This window comes from Pan paniscus, chromosome 10 (genome assembly GCF_029289425.2).
Source record: "Pan paniscus chromosome 10, NHGRI_mPanPan1-v2.0_pri, whole genome shotgun sequence".
Taxonomy (NCBI): Eukaryota; Metazoa; Chordata; class Mammalia; order Primates; family Hominidae; genus Pan; species Pan paniscus.
The window spans coordinates 38,917,527-38,934,533 of NC_073259.2; the positions used below are offsets into that span (position 1 = coordinate 38,917,527).

A 17,007-nucleotide genomic window follows, 5' to 3' on the forward strand; every position below is an offset into this window, starting at 1 on the left:
TGCTACTGGGCTGTTTTTGCTTCTAGACACTCTCAGGTGACAGAGCAAGGAAATATAGGTGTTTATATTAACCTACCCCTAGACACACAATGATAAATATTTTATAGTATCAATCTGTATATATATTAAATTAAACTTTAGTTTATACCATCACCATGTTTAAAATGCCATCACGAGTCATTCCTTATCAGTAATCTCCCAATGCAACAGTGAGACACTGGCTTCCATCATCTGCCATCCACTTGCTCAATCATTCAGTTCCAGTATGTATGTGTATTGGGAGAAAACTTTATTAACTTCACTATATTGGTTATGTATAGTTCCTTTTGACGTTAGTCTTACTGACTCCACTTACTTCTCTTAGGTCAGCAACTTTTTACACTATGCCCTTCAGTGAGGTTGTGTCACACATTTGTAATATAGCTAAATTCTTCCACATTCTATTGTGATATCCCAGATTTTTTTTTAAATTTTCACACATTAGAAGCATTCTTTGTATTGTAAAGTTCTACTGGTTTTGACAACTGCACGGTGTTATGTTATTGCAGGATCTGGCCAGCAGTCCGCAATGCAATGGGGGGCTCTTTCTTTATTCCCAGGCAGATTGGCAGGTCGAGAAATAATAGACACACACAAGACAGTGAAAGCTGGGTCCAGGGGGGTCACCGCCTTCTGGTCCCGCAATGCCACCAATGCACTGGATATACCAGCATTTATTATTAAGTTTAGTGAGGGTGGGGGCAGGTTAGTGAGGGATTTAAGGTCTTTCGATTATGAGGTGAGATGGTCACATGGGGATGAAGTAGTTCTTTAACCTAACATCTGTATGCAGAAGTACAGTATACAGAGATAAGAGTTTACAATATAGTGTGTGCATCAGTAATTTCTAACAGAGTCTTAAAACAGAAACACAGTCTTTCCATAACCTATGATTAGCAAGTTATTGATCAGCAGTAACAGTTACAGTGAAAGCTGGTTACAAAAAAATCTATAGAAACAGGAGGTGAAGCTAGACAACTGGTTAGACCGGAAAATATCAGAAGGGAGAATGCCTTACCCCCAAAGAGGCCTAGAAGAGCCGTGGCAAGATGAGGGCATTTATAGCCCTATCTTATCCATATGAACAGGTGCCCCCCCAATGCGTCCATTTATTATAGGCTCTCCACAAGGGTCGCATTCCATTCCCAGAGCTATGAACATCTGCTTTTCTGGGACAGGAATCTTGGTGATGTGAAACCTCCCTGACTGCATGTCCGTTCATAGGCTCTCTGCAGGGGGAAGCACATCATGTGCTGTTGGCTCATTCTGGCAGTCCAACCTGGCATTGTCTTTACACAATCCTGCATGCAATTTTGTATTTACAATAATCAGGAGCATTTCACCTTTTATTCCGTAGCAATAGTTTCAGGGGGTCTCCCTACATTATGTATTCATCTTTACATTACTATATAGAATAATTTTACTACTCTAACCAAAGATTCCCTATGCTTCCTCGTTTAACCCTTACTCCAACAAAGTCCTGGCAACCACTGGTATGTTACTTTCTCTATAAATTTATCTCTACCAGAATATTATATAAATGAAATTAAATAATTTATAGCCTTTTAAGTCTGCCTAGTTTCACTGAGAAATATGCACTTAAAATTCTTCTCTGTCATTGTTCAACTCCCACTTATCAGTGAGAACATGCGGTGTTTGGTTTTCTGTTCTTGTGTTAGTTTGCTGAGAATGATAGTTTCCAGTATCATCCATGTCCCTGCGAAGGATATGAACTCATCGTTTTTTATGGATGTATATTTTATAGTGTTCCATGGTGTATATGTACCACATTTTCTTTATCCAACCTATCATTGATGGGCATTTGGGTTGGTTCCAAGTCTTTGCTATTGCGAATAGTGCCACAATAAACATACGTGTGCATGTGTCTTTATAGTAGAATGATTTATAATCCTTTGGGTATATACCCAGTAATGGGATTGCTGGGTCAAATGGTATTTCTAGTTCTAGATCCTTGAGGAATCACCACACTGTCTTCCACAATGGTTGAACTGATTTATACTCCCACCAACAGTGTAAAAGTGTTCCTATTTCTCCACATCCTCACCAACATCTGTTGTTTCCTCGTTCCCTTTGCCTCCCAGTCCCCAGGGGGTGCAATGCAGAGGGGGCTCCATGGGTACAGCAGACACAATCAGTCTGTAACACAACTGTGAAATCCTGAACTTAGGGAACCCCCACTATTTTAAAGAGATAGCTAGAAAACCTGCCCAACCTGGCCACCCTAGGAGACATCTATTTTATAATCCTAGTCAGGAAGCAAATCTCCCTTCTGCCCTGGAGGGAGGTATTATTTCGATCTTTCAAGGCTGAATGATATTAAAACACCTTTGTAAAAAAAAAATCCAGACCAAGCATAATATTAAATGTGTAGAAATGCCATGGAGAATTGCAACCTAACAGTGATAACTGATATATTTGGTACTACAAGTGGTTGCATGAAATAGATCCTTAAGAAGGGTAATTTATAATTAGTTAATATCATCTTGAAAGTTCTGAGAAGTGCTGCAACCATAAGAAAATGGAATATTACAAGTCTATGGCATCAAATATTATCACTTGGAAAGAAGCTTATATTTAAGGCTGAGCTTTCTCAAAGTAGATGTATAAGGTAAAGAGCACTGTGATAAGCATGTGAAATACAAGTACTGAACATGCTATAACATGGTAAGGCTATTTCTATCCATATTGAGGATCTTAAAGAAAGAAAATTACAAGGTTGTATTCTTTAATTATTATCTTGAATTATACAATAATCAGCAAATTATGAAGTTCCCATGACTGTCCTAAATAAATTTATTATCTCTTAAATCCTCATGTCACTTGGTGCTGAAAACAAAGGTAGGCTCTGATCTCGCAGTTTATTATACAGCAGTATTGGTTAAATTTACATCCTTCCCAGATATCTTTTGTGAAAGTTAATTGATTGGGAATCTGAAAGGATCCCAATTGGGAATTACATATATGTGTGTATGTATTTCATATATGTAAATATACATCTAAAACTTAGAGGAATTGCAATATGGAACAGCTTTATTGTATGCAATTTACTTACATACCCCTTAGCTATGTAACTGGAGAATACCCAGAGGAAAATCTTTTGGCAAGATATTAAAATATTCACAAGGGTATTTGCTAGCAGCTTTAAAAAGTATTGTAACCACTGGTTTGAAATGAAGATGGAAGATGCTTTTGTTAAAATGAACTCCCTGATTTCAGTGGACATGATGGATCATGGAAAGTCAGAGGCTATGTAATAGCACTTAACTGATATGAGCATATTCAGTGTGGTTACTTATTGGTCAGTATGGCGGAAGTAGTTATCAAAATTGCATGATGCACTTTAGTAGTGAACAACAGATTATGAAGTTCCTAGGACTAAAATAAATAGGCAGCTCATTAGGTTTCTAACTGGTCCATATAACTGAAAGAACTCTAGGATAAGTGAAAGGAAGAATGAATTAGCCATCATAATGGAGTTAAAGCTCCTTATTCAATTACAGACTTCAATCCTTTCATAGAACCAGAACCCATGAAGAAAGTTGTCTTTGCAAAACTGTCATGCATATTAATATCCAAATCTTCCACTAGTGTCCTTCAATAGATATGTGGTCCTTTCCCAAGAAAACCGTACAGTGAAATCAATGAAACATGGATTTTTCAGAGGTTATTCCACCTCATTTCTGAGCTAATCTTAATTACAATGACTATAAAATGCCAGTGTGTTTACTTATAAGAGTGGAAGAAATTGGAGTCCGAGACATTTTCCTCATAAGTTATGATTATGTGCTAGTCTGTTTTACAGTGATCCTAGTGCATGTGCAAAGTTGTCCTGTGCATATAGTTAAAACACATATATTCAGGGCCAAGTGGAAAACCATATGGTCTCCCTCACTAAGAGATAATAAACAGACAGCATCATTATATCCTTGGAAAAGCTTCAAAGCTAGTGCCACCATCAAAGACTTAAAAAACAAAGATGCAGGAGTGGTGACTTAATCCACATACCCATTGAACTCAACTGTCTGCCTCTCCTAACACAGATAAATTTTAGCAGATGATAATGAACCCATAAGTTAAATTAGGTAGTAAATTCAATTGCAACTGTCTTTTCAGTTATGGCCCATTTACTAGAATAAATCAAAAATAATTCTGGCACTAAATATCCAGTTATTGATTTTGGGAATGAATGTTTATGGATTAATAGATAATACAAGAATTTATTGGCACAACCTGCAAATAAAATGGTATACCTTTGTACTCTAGCCCTTTGCCATCATTTATTCCACAGGCCAGCAAACCACAGCCCACAGGCCAAGGATTGTTTTGGTACAGACTTCCACCTGAGATCCTGAGATGTATTTTACATTTTTAAAGGGTTGTTAGAAGAGAAAGGAGAAGGAAGGGGAGGTGGAGAAGAAAAAAAAGGAAGAGAAGCAAATCAGAAATGTATGATGATATGCTAAGTAATAATTTAAAAACTTGTATCAGATACAGAATCAGAATTTCTTATGTAAAGTATTTTAAAAGACACATTGAAGAGAATTATGGAATTTTATTTTATAAGTAGACATAGCCTAGTTTTCCCTTCCCTATGACAACAGGTCTCCATCAATAATATGTTTTCTTGAAGATATTACCCCCTTACTCTGTTCCAAAACAGATGGTGTTTTAAAAATATGGGAAAAAGTAACCCATTATCAAAAGAAAGTTGAATTAAAAGAGAAATTTGGAAATTGACTGTTTGAAATTCTTTCCACGATTTTTGTTACTGGAAATTATTTAAACTCATTAAATATAACAATACTCATCTACTCATTAGAAAACTTGAAAACATAATCATTTTAATCTTTTAAAACATTTGTGTGCTTTTAGAAAATTACATAAAAATGCAAAATCAAGACAGCTGATTAACATTAATGTAGTCAATTTAAAAAAAAAGCATATTTGAATGGGATTGAAGAATAATTATTGTGATTTCCAGTTCATTTAAAATGGATCCACATTATTGTGAAGCATTAACTTTGCACTACGACAACCCACATAACTAAGTACAAGGTAAAATAAACTGTAATAAGACTTGCAGTTGATTTCACACAATAATTACATAAGTATTTGCAAGTATAATAAAGTATGCTGAATTAAAATGAAACTAATATTTGTACCATAAGTAAAATTAAAAGTTATACTGTAAAGTTATATTATTAAAATATATTGATCATTTTGTATAATTTCCTTTATTAATTCCTATTTTTCTATTAAAATTTCAAAATATTTTATACTATTATTTATATATAAATTATAAACTGATAAATGTGCATGTACCATGAAAAATATATATATATTTACTAATTGAATGTTTGATAAACACCAGTTGCACACTTATAAAAAGAAAAGCAAGTCCATAATTTTTGAGAACACAGTAATCTTAATATTTGAAGGTAGCATTTATTTTTCTTATAAGCAATTTTTTCTCAAGCTCCATGTCATTAGTACCCTAAATATTTTCTCATATGACATAATTTCTAAATTTATGATAATATCGACTATTCTTTTACTTCAAAAGATTTTTAAAGGATAAAACTAAACAGAATTTTTGAGATATGTATGATATAATGGGACTTTATTGTATCATACAATTGAATTATCTCTTCAATGCTCATAAACACTCCATATTTATTGTAAACTTGTAGTTTCCTAACACCTAAATTTTTTTTCATATTGCCTGTCATCAAGTCCAATCTATTAATTATTTTATAATAGACATCCTTAATCTAGGCTTACATTTTTATATTAAGCCCTATCAAATGCCACATTTTAATCTTATTTTATAGATGAACATATTAACTTCACTCATCTCCTGTCATATGCTGCCTTATTTATTTTATTTATTCCTTACTAGGCACCGGCTTGGATGAAGAGAATGTAGAAAACTATGAGATTTAGAGTTCGTTGCAAGAGATAAATATAGTTAATTACATGTGCTATGATAAGCACCATCTAGAGTTGACTACAAACACTACAAAATTTGAGTATGAAGTGACTAACATATACTTGTCGACCAGCCTTCCACAGAAGTCTCCATGTTAATTAACTTTAACTGATTGAAGTTTTGCAAGCTAACAGAGATTTGGGCAATGGGCAGGCATTCAATATACGTGACAGCATACAAGTTTTGCAATATACTTAGTTGTTTAGTGTGGTTACATCATAGAAGTACTAGCTGGAAGAGATAAGAAACCAAACCGGACAGGCCAGGTTATGCAAATATTTGGGGAATTTTGTCATTATTTTGCAGGCAATGGAGAACCATCAATAATGTATTAGTAGAGTGGTGGCATGACTGATTTGTATTTTAGAAAGTATCCTACTAGCAATGTGGAGGATGAGTTAGAGATCAAAGGCAGGAAGGCTATGTAATAGACAATTGACATACCTTGAGTCTAGCTTGTCTTAATACTTATTCAGTATATATTAGGTTGGTACAAAAGGAATTGTGATTTCACCATTACTTTTAGTGGTGAAATTAAATTTTAATGGTGAAATTTTAATTACTTTTAATGGTGAAACTGCAATTCCTTTTGCACCAACCTAATACTGGTGAAAAACAGTTGGTTATTTTTTTCCTTTTCACTTCCAGAAAAATGAATATTAGAAATGAGTTAAACAGGTGAACGAATGAGATTTTAATATTTTTTAGAATCCTAGCACAATTTAAAAATTTTAAGTGCCTATAATGGACCCTGATCTCTGGTATTTACACAATAAATCAGATTGCTAGTGATTTATTTCAAATTAAGTAAAAAATGATCTTCACTAATCTTTTCCCATCGTAACTTAGGCCTAGGGTTTCTTTCCTTTTGCTTTTTCTGTTATCTACTTACAAACAACCTAGAAATAGAAAAAAAATCCATCTATTCTAAGTAGTTAAGTCTACTAAGTATATTTCTGAATTTCACAAAATTGTCAATAATTCATTTTTGGATTAAAAAAGGGGAGAAAAAGTTTTTAATATACATTCAATGATTTATGGATTTACCTATATATTAGACTTTAAAAAGAGCTGAGCTTAGAGTTCATGTACAAAGAATAAGTTTTAAAAGTAAGCAATGTAATACTCAGAAATATAAAATAAATATGTTACATATTTGCATTTGGCAACAACTTAAATTGTGGAGAAGAGTGTTCAGAAGAAAATCTGAGATATTCCAGATCAGACTTTTTGTCAGATTCCAAACATTTTGAGTCAACTTTTCTTGAGTGTCATTATTATCTATAAAGTATAATTATTTGTGTATAAACCATCATTCTCAGCAAGCTATCGCAAGGACAAAAAACCAAACACCGCATGTTGTCACTCATAGGTGGGAATTGAACAATAAGAACACCTGGACACAGGAAGGCGAACATCACACGCCGGGGCCTGTCGTGAGGTGGGGGGAGAGGGGAGGGATAGCATTAGGAGATACACCTAATGTAAATGACAAGTTAATGTGTGAGGCACACCAACATGGCGCATGTATACATATGTAACAAACCTGCACGTTGTGCACATGTACCCTAGAACTTAAAGTATAATAATAAAAAAAAACTTAAATTCCTGATGCAAAGAAAGCCAAATAGTGAAAGTTAAAGAATACTCCCTAGATATTTTATTTTCTATTTTCAAATAAAATGTTCTTAAAGTATTGCAGTATTATAAAAACCATTTACACATACATGACCACTATTGAAAAGTCTATTTGAATCTTCTCAGCTTCTCAGTGCCCTGTTAATATTTATTTAGATATCTATATTTAAAGCTTCTCACTAATGCTTGTAAAATTCATATAAAATTTCTTGCTAGCCTGGGGATATGACAAAGTTATATACACTTGGAAATACATTAAGATAAAATGTATATAATAATTTTATAAGTCAGAAAAATAAATCCTTCCAGTCAGAATTATTCATAAGGTTATCAGTTACCTTATGTGGAAACTAAATCATAGACAAATATTTCTTGAGGAAACTGACATTAGTCTTTCAGAAAAAGTTTTCTTGTCTTATAACACTGAGATATGGTACTATTGAAAGGAAAAGTTTTTAAATACTCTGCACATGATCAGTCATTATATCTAATTTTAATGTTCAAACCACTTAATTTGAAAAATAAGGTACTATGTGGAGCTGTAAGGTCTTAATTTTATCTATGACATCCATAAATCTATAGAATGTTCTACAAAGGTCTTACTGTTCTTTTGCATTCTAAGTGACTTAAGAGCAGAGAGAGATTTTCACTTCGTTTTGCTAAAAATGTGTAAGCGGTGAGTGGACATGAAGGCATCATTTTTGTCATCCTTGGGTATTTATTTTTGTTGTCATCAACAAATTATTTAATCCTTTTGACTTATATTTTTAATCCATAAATGGAGCATATAAATACCTGTCTTACAGAGTTTTGAAGATGGAACTAATAAATTTAATAACATCTGGCACATTGTAAGAAATCAATAAATGCTAGCTGTAAGTTCTATATGATAGCTGCAATAGCAGTAATGCTTTAACCTCTCTGAAGTTTCTTTCATTTATTTCTGAGAATATACTATATCTCCAAGCCTGGTTAAAAAAATTGAAGCTATTAAACTGTGTAATTAAAGAAATGCCATTAAATTGATTTGCTTCGAGATTCTACTAAACACTAAGAAAGAAAGCAGATTTCACTTTTGTATCCACCAGTAATGCACGCGTTAAGTGATCAAACCTAGGTAGTCTACTGAACTCTATGTAGAATATATGACAAATTGGGTCCCTGAATTCCAGAAGAGTGGAAAAGAGCATGGAAAAACTGAAGTCTCACTTTGTCTTCCTCTGAGAGAATTTTGAGAGGAAGTAAAAGAGGCAATAAATAACAGGCAAATGATTTTGACCAAAACCAAGAAATATCTTTTCTATGTGCCCTCAGCATGAGGGAGAAATGGCAGTGAAGGTTAGGCTTTGGAGATTAGGAAGGCCATAATGAAAATTATAAGTCAAAAAAGAGGTAATATTATTGAATACAAACATTGAAAAACTTTGTACATACTCCACTCTTCTTGTTTTATTTTACTAATAACCTTAATAATATCATTAAAGTGATTCATTTCATTGAGAAAAGTTCAATCTTTTTGACTATGTGCTTAAAAACATCTTTTACTTGTTTGTTTCTCAGTGTATAAATAAAGGGATTCAACATGGGGGCAACAGAAGTGCTGAGCAGAGCTATCCCTTTATTTAATGACACTCTTTCTTTTGCTGAGGGTTTCACATACATGAAGATGCAGCTGCCATAAGAAATGGACACGACCACCATGTGGGAAGAACATGTAGAAAATGCTTTTTTTCTCTGTTGAGAAGAAGGTATTTTCAGAATAGTCCTGATAATATTTGTGTAGGAGAGAATCACTAATACCAGTGTAACTAGGAGCGTCAAAATGGCTGAGAGAAGCATCATTAATTCTATTATGTCAGTGTCTGTGCAAGAGAGCTGCAGTATAGGAGAAACATCACAGAAGAAATGATCTACAGTGTTGGCTGCACAGAAATCAAGCTGGAGACCCATCAGGAGTGGCGGAAAAATTATTAGGAAGCCAGCCATCCATGAAGCAAAGACCAGCAAGCTGCAAACTCTGCTGCTCATGATGGTGGTGTAATGCAGGGGTTTGCAGATGGCCACATAGCACTCATAGGACATGGCAGCCAGAAGAAAAAATTCAGTTGCCCCCAAGTGAATAGTGAAAAACAGCTGTGCTGCACAATCGTTGTAAGAAATGGTCTTATCACCTGTTGCCATACTAACAAGAAATTTGGGGATGCAGGCAGTTGTGAATGAGACTTCTAAAAATGAGAAATTTCGGAGGAAGAAATACATGGGTGTCTTGAGATGCAAATCCAGTAGGGTGAGAGTGATGATGGTTAGATTCCCAGTGATGCTCAACATGTAGGTGAAAAAAAGGAGAAGAAAAATAATCACCTGTAATTGTGGATCATCTGTCAGTCCAAGAAGAATAAAGTTTGCTACTGTTGTATGGTTTCTCATAGTTGATTTCTATTTTTAAAAATAAGAAGAAAAATTAGAACAGAAGAGGAAAAGTCTGCATGAGATACCCATTTTTCTTGAAATCCACCATAAAGAAATTGCTACCCACACCCGACCTCTTTTAACAGCAGCCTATAAAAATTAGCTTATGTGATTTTTACTCAAAATGTTGCTAAATACATGCAACTTTTTGAGTTTGTTCTGTTTTCTCAATGGCCATAAATGTAAGCATTGCGAAGGGATAATATGTTGCATCGATAAAAGTCATGTCAATATAAAAACAAACACAAGAACTATCATAATATTTCAACTTTTATATTCTGTATTTGAATTTTTTCTGAAGTATTTAAATTATTTTATACCATCTGGTGATTCACTCTTTGCTCAATGAAGTTTTTTTCTGTGTTTGTTAGTCTTTTTTCTAGACTTTGCTATTCATTAATTCAGATTTCAGCTGAGAACTCTGTCTTTTAAGATCAAAGCGAAGTTGATTTAAACATCTCTTGGCTTCCACAGTGGGAATTCAATACCCTCACCAAACTTCTAAAAACTTTCCAAGGTCTCCATCCTCATGACCATTTTTATCTCTGCTTTCCCAATTTTCCTGAAAACTTGAATTTACATTTATCTCACTCACTCTGGTTGTTCTCTTTTCTGTATTTACTCAAGCAGATATAAACTCTATCCTTATACATGATGCTTGTGTTGTTTATGTAGTACATTTGCAGAATATTTGCAGTGACAGAGGAGGGTCCTACAAAACAAACTATTTAAAAATAAAATGTGGCTTGTGCCTGTAATCCCAGCTACTTGGAAGAATGAGGCAGGAAGATCGCTTTGAGACCAGGAATTCAAGGCTTCAGTGAACTATGATCATGCCACTGCACTCCAGCCTGGATGACAGAGCAAGACCATGCCTATAAATAAATCAGTGAAAATCAAATGTTAGCTGGACTTCCCTCGTAATTGTCATTAGTGTCACTGCTCTGCATGTTTCCCCCTGTTGCCATGGCCATCTCTTTTCTTCTGTATCTTATTCACATCCTCTCTCTCTTTTCTATTTCAGCACATAGCAATTCAAAATTATGTTAACTTTTTTATTTTTCTTGTTTTTCTATCTTTTTCCAGACCATGCTTAGGTCCTCACGTTTATCACCTGAAAAGTCTATCATCACCAAGTTTTTCTTAATAATGACAACACTTTCCCCAAGAAGAATATTGTGCCATATGTTAAACTGTATATGAACATTATTACATTGTGTATATCCCAGCTCTGGGGTGAAACACATACACAAGCATTTCCAGTGATTATAAATGATTACAAAATAAATAAAATTTTGTCCTAATCTCTCTTCATTTTCTTTTGTACTTTTCCCCTTCCTTTCCCATTATTTTTGGTTGATCATTTTTCTAAAAATGTATGGTCATTTAAATGTAGTCCATATTCATTAGGAAGTTTTTTAAAATTAAAAATCATAGTTTATATTAAAGCTCAAAAAACACAGGAAAACCTCAATCAACAAAAGATGAGTTATAAGCTAGAGAATGCAGTCAGAAAGCAATTTATATGGACACTGTCCAGCCTAAATTTAAATTATAAAATATAAAAATAACAAGCAAAACAGCAATGAAAAAACTATTATAACCTACTTGACAGCATTACTTTTCTACTGAATCCCACAATAAAATGCTTGCTGGGTGATAGTAAAATAGTCATATGTTTCCAACCACCAGTATAGTCCCAAAGGCAACTGCAGCTGTTTTGGCAAGTTATAGGTAAGATAAATTCCTTTGGGATATGAAAAGTAGATTTTACATGAAATGTTTAAATAACATTGAATGCAACATGACTACATATAGGGAAAAATTTTTTCAAGTTCAGGAAAAAAATTATTTTTTCAGTATTATATTTCACAATGTTTACAAAGACTATGAATACTAGAGGCATATGCAATTATAATTACAGAAAGGAAAATGCATTCATTTAATAAAATGCATTCCTGAGATTCGATTGTATGTTGCAAAGAATATTTCATCAAAACTAGGCATCTGCAAGGTGAAAGGTTCAAAGCTTTCTTATAACACACTTAATTTTTTCAGTACAACTTCTCAAATGGTTAGCTTAATGTTTGCTTTGTAAAAAACAAAAACAAAAACAAACTAGTTATAATTTCATGCCATACTGTTTCAATAGCTTTACAAAGAAATTATCTTCTTCCTCTAGCTTCATGCAACAAAGTTAGTATGATTCAAATAAAGACATAATTTTTTCCAAACTTTAATGTATTTAGTAGCAATTTCATTCCCAATTGTCTTTTTTCAGGTAAGTCCCAGCACAGAGGTAGTTTTTGAATATTGCGTCTTCTCATATTTTTATGTTGCTTTTGTCCATATTTCTCATCCAAAAAATACATTAATGCCAGAAACACTCAGGATGTTTAGGCTTGAAGATTTTATTATGACATTAATCTTACCTAGGTTCATTTCTTCTCATGATTTTTATTAATAAGATGTTCTCTGATTTATGTTGTATTAAATTAAATTTGGAGCATATATCTATCTATCTCTGTTTATCATATCTCTTCTATATATACACATATGTGTATATATAATCTAGGGAGAAGAAGAACAAAGAGAAGGTTTCTAGCTTGTTGTTCACGCTGAGGTGTTTCTAGTCTATACGAGGAATATGATAGCTTATAGTTTTTAAGACTGGAAGAACTATAATCCTTTTTATACACTGTGCCATTTGTCTCAAGAGGATTAACTGATTTAGTAATTTTATAAAAGAAGGAAACATTTCCCTGAAGACTATCGGACTAGGATGCTGAAGATGTATTAAAATCATTTTATTGAGTGGCAAAAACTCTATAATTCATAAGCTGAAGTTTAAAAACCAGAAAAGAACTACATTTTGAGGTGGCTATATGTTATAAACTATAAGGCAGTTTAAAAATACTTAAGTTGGCTTACATGTTCATAAAAAACACACATTTCAAAAAAGAATAAACTCACCAATCTATAGGGTGAAACAACTTCAGAGCATTACTAAAATTTTGGATTCAGATTAATTCAATAAAGACATAGATAAGACTTATAAAGACTTACATTCCTTAGGTTCACTCTCAATGCTATCTTTTCGGGTGGCAGATTTAGATACAATCAGGTTTAGAATCTAGAGAGCTAGGCTATGTCATCATCAGCAAAGAAAATAGTGTGTGAGGTGACATTAGTATGTCAGGGTCAAAAGTATAAAAAATTGGATTGAAGAGAAATAAGGCCAGTGTTGAGTTTCTCAGGACAGATACATGCAAGTCAAACGTATTTGCACCTGCTAAGTGTCCACATCCATTCTGTAGGAAAATTTTATTGGTTCTACATAAAAATTTTATTTCAAGTGCATGTACTTTTTAACATTTCCACTGCTAAGTACTTAAATACTAGCTGCCATAGCAGATAAATTTTAAAATTATTAAGGCTTGAACACCACACATTTTTAAACATTTTAATGATGTATAAAATGCAATTATCCTAATTGTACAGTTTGGTCACCTTTCATGTGAATATATCCACCTGAGCAACATTCAGGAGGGAGGTGGGGGGGTCAGCCCCTGGCCCGGCCAGCCGCCCCGTCCGGGAGGGAGGTGGGGGGGTCAGCCCCCCGCCCGGCCAGCCGCCCAGTCCGGCAGGGAGGTGGGGGGGCCAGCCCCCCGCCCGGCCAGCCGCCCAGTCCGGGAGGTGAGGGGCACCTCTGCCCGGCCGCCCCTACTGGGAAGTGAGGAGCCCCTCTGCCCGGCCACCACCCCGTCTGGGAGGTGTGCCCAGCAGCTCATGGAGAACGGGCCATGATGACGGTGGCGGTTTTGTGGAGTAGAAAGGGGGTAAAGGTGGGGAAGGGATTGAGAAATCGGATGGTTGCCGTGTCTGTGTGGAAAGTAGACATGGGAGACTTTTCATTTTGTTCTGTACTAAGAAAAATTCTTCTGCCTTGGGATCCTGTTGATCTGTGACCTTACCCCCAACCCTGTGCTCTCTGAAACATGTGCTGTGTCCACTCAGGGTTAAATGGATAAAGGGCGGTGCAAGATGTGCTTTGTTAAACAGATGCTTGAAGGCAGCATGCTCCTTAAGAGTCATCATCACTCCCTAATCTCAAGTACCCAGGGACACAAACACTGCGGAAGGTGGCAGGGCCCTCTGCCTAGGAAAACCAGAGACCTTTGTTCACATGTTTATCTGCTGACCTTCCCTCCACTATTGTCCTATGACCCTGCCAAATCCCCCTCTGCGAGAAACACCCAAGAATGATCAATTAAAAAAAAATAAAAAGAAAAAGAAAAAACAGAAAGTTAGCAGTATTCCAGAATTCTTGCTCTTCCTCCCTTCTGGTCATTCACCCTTCAAGCCTATCACTGTCTTGAATTCCAACAGAACAGATTTGTTTTGCCACTTTTAACAAAATAGAAAGCATTTCTTGAAACTTTAAGGTCAAATATGCAGCATGTAGGGCAGGGATTGTGTGCGTTTGTTAGGAGAGGTGAGATGGTGATGTTTAACCCTATGCAGTCATTCAGAGTCTACCTAATTAACACTGACATCTTGAATGTAGATCTACAGCCAGCAGGGCAGGATAAGAAAAAGAGAGAGCAATGAATTACTTAGGAGGTTTTTATTGTGAGGCATGGAAGTGATTTTCATAATGTCCATTCACCTTCCATTGGCATGGAATGAATTCAGTTACGTAGCCAAACCTAAATACTAAAATGTTGGGATATCTAGTCTAGATGGGTCCAGCGAGAAAAGTTTTGTGATTAGATAAGCAGTGTCTGCTACAATTTCCATCATTCTAATCCAACTTACAATTTTTTTTTTTTGAGACGGAGTCGCGCTCAGTCGCCCAGGCTGGAGTGCAGTGGCGCGACCTCGGCTCACTGCAAGCTCCGCCTCCCGGGTTCACGCCATTCTCCTGCCTCAGCCTCCCGAGTAGCTGGGACTACAGGCGCCCGCCACCATGCCCAGCTAATTTTTTTGTATTTTTAGTAGAGACGGGGTTTCACCGTGTTAGCCAGGAAGGTCTCTCTCGATCTCCTGACCTCGTGATCCGCCCGCCTCGGCCTCCCAAAGTGCTGGGATCAACCTACTATTAAAACAGAAAAAGTTTCCTCTTCCCCCTCACAGGGCATGCGATGGGGGAGTGGCTCACTTCTTGGGTGTCCCACTGCTGAAACCTCCAGGGGAAGCATGCAGACGGGCAGGTTGTGGGACTCCAACTCCATGGCAATTTCTCGGGGTGAATGTTTACAGCTGAAGTCCCAATGGGTGAGTATTACAGAGTGCTCTTTTAGTTTAGCTGTCTGTAGGCAACTTGTGTTAGTCAGCTCAATTACACCCTTTGCCTTATCGCAAGGACAGAGGGCTTTCTGTATCCTGGGGTTTCTTGCCTTGGTGTACTGGAAGAATCAGAGGACATGTCGGCTTGGAGAATGAGTGCAAGGTTTTATTGAGTGGAAGTAGCTCTCAGCAGTGGGGAGCCAGAAGATGATGAAGTGGGAAAGGAGTTTTCCTCTGGAGTAGGGCCGCTCATCGGCCTGGGCTTTAGCTCCAGTCACCCTGGCCAAACTCCATGTCGTTCCACTGGTAGATGGTCTGCCGGTCTGCTGGCGTCTGTCAGTGTGCTCTTCCACCAGCGTGCTCCCTTTGATGTCCTCTCTTGATGTCTAGCCACCTGTGTCTTCTTCCACTGATGTGTTCCTCCTCACTTCTTGGATGCCCCACTACTCAAACCTCTAGGGGGAGCATGCAGACGGGCTTTCTGTTATCCTGGGGTTTCTGGCCTTGTTGTACTGGAAGAATCAGAGGACATGTTGGCTTGGAGAATAAGTGCAAGGTTTTATTGATTGGAAATAGCTCTCAGCAGATGGGGGAGCCAGAAGGGTGATGAAGTGGGAAAGTGGTTGTCCCTTGGAGTCGGGCTGCTCATTGGCCAGGGCTCTCCTCCAACCACCCCGGCCAAACTCCATGTCGTTCCACTGGTCGATGGTCTGCCAGTCTGCGGGCGTCGGTTAGTGTGCTTTTCCACTGACATGCTCCCTTTGACATTCTCTGGATGTCCAGCTGCTGTGTCTTTTTCCACTGATGTGTTCCTCTTGATGTCCAGTCAATTGTGTGCTTGCCCCCTAGAGTCTCAGGGGTTTTATAAGCACAAGATAGGGGTGTGGTGGACCGGGGTGGTCTTGGGAAATGCAACATTTGGGCAGGAAAACAGAAATGCCAGTCTTCACTTAGGTCCATGGGTACAGGCCTGCGGTGGAGCCTTAGCCAGGGACCACGCCCTTCCCTTCCCAGCACTTTCCTGCTCCCCTTTTGTATCACTCCTACCTCCCACCTGTACTTAATAACCTTTAGTAGCCTTATAAATACTTTTTTGCTTTCTTCCATTATTGAATCGATTTTCTATGGAGAATCTAAAATTATGTTTCCTAAAATTTAATTCAGATTATGCCACTTTTGTACTAAAATTAGGTCATGAAATATATTTGAAATGCAGATTATGACTGGCCAGCAAAACATCCCATGGCATAGCCCCTCACTACCCCATTTAACTTCATGTCCTTCCACTCTTTCCCTATTTGCTATGTTATTCATTAGAACATGGACTTTATTTCCATTCCTCAAGCTCTTTGTCACCTCTCCTTCTTACCTTCACCCCTGCTCCACCTCCAAATTCTAGGCCTAAGATTAAATATCATCTCCATAAAAATATCAATTTGAGAAGAAGAGCATATGTGAGGAGAAATGTCCCATCTTTCAAATCTTTATTTCAGACTTTGGTTCTTCTGAATACAGTCAATATTTGTTTTTAAATATCATTTCTTCATAATCCTTTTTCTCCT

The 17,007-nt window shown here is 36.4% G+C and overlaps 1 protein-coding gene across 1 annotated transcript; it reads right to left on the reverse strand.

Moving 5' to 3' along the window:
- Positions 1–777: 777 nt before the first annotated feature.
- Positions 778–12,799, reverse strand: LOC100992114 (olfactory receptor 6C74). The gene is made up of 2 exons (XM_057299580.1): positions 12,589–12,799; positions 778–10,123 (listed from the first exon to the last, which is right to left on the reverse strand). Exon 2 carries the CDS (start codon positions 10,112–10,114, stop codon positions 9,176–9,178), a length of 939 nt encoding a protein of 312 aa, XP_057155563.1. The 5' UTR covers positions 10,115–10,123; positions 12,589–12,799; the 3' UTR covers positions 778–9,175.
- Positions 12,800–17,007: the final 4,208 nt, after the last annotated feature.

What these genes read in the sequence shown, in the direction of transcription:
- LOC100992114 (XM_057299580.1), bottom strand. Translation starts at nt 10,114, where the DNA reads ATGAGAAACCATACAACAGTAGCAAACTTTATTCTTCTTGGACTGACA.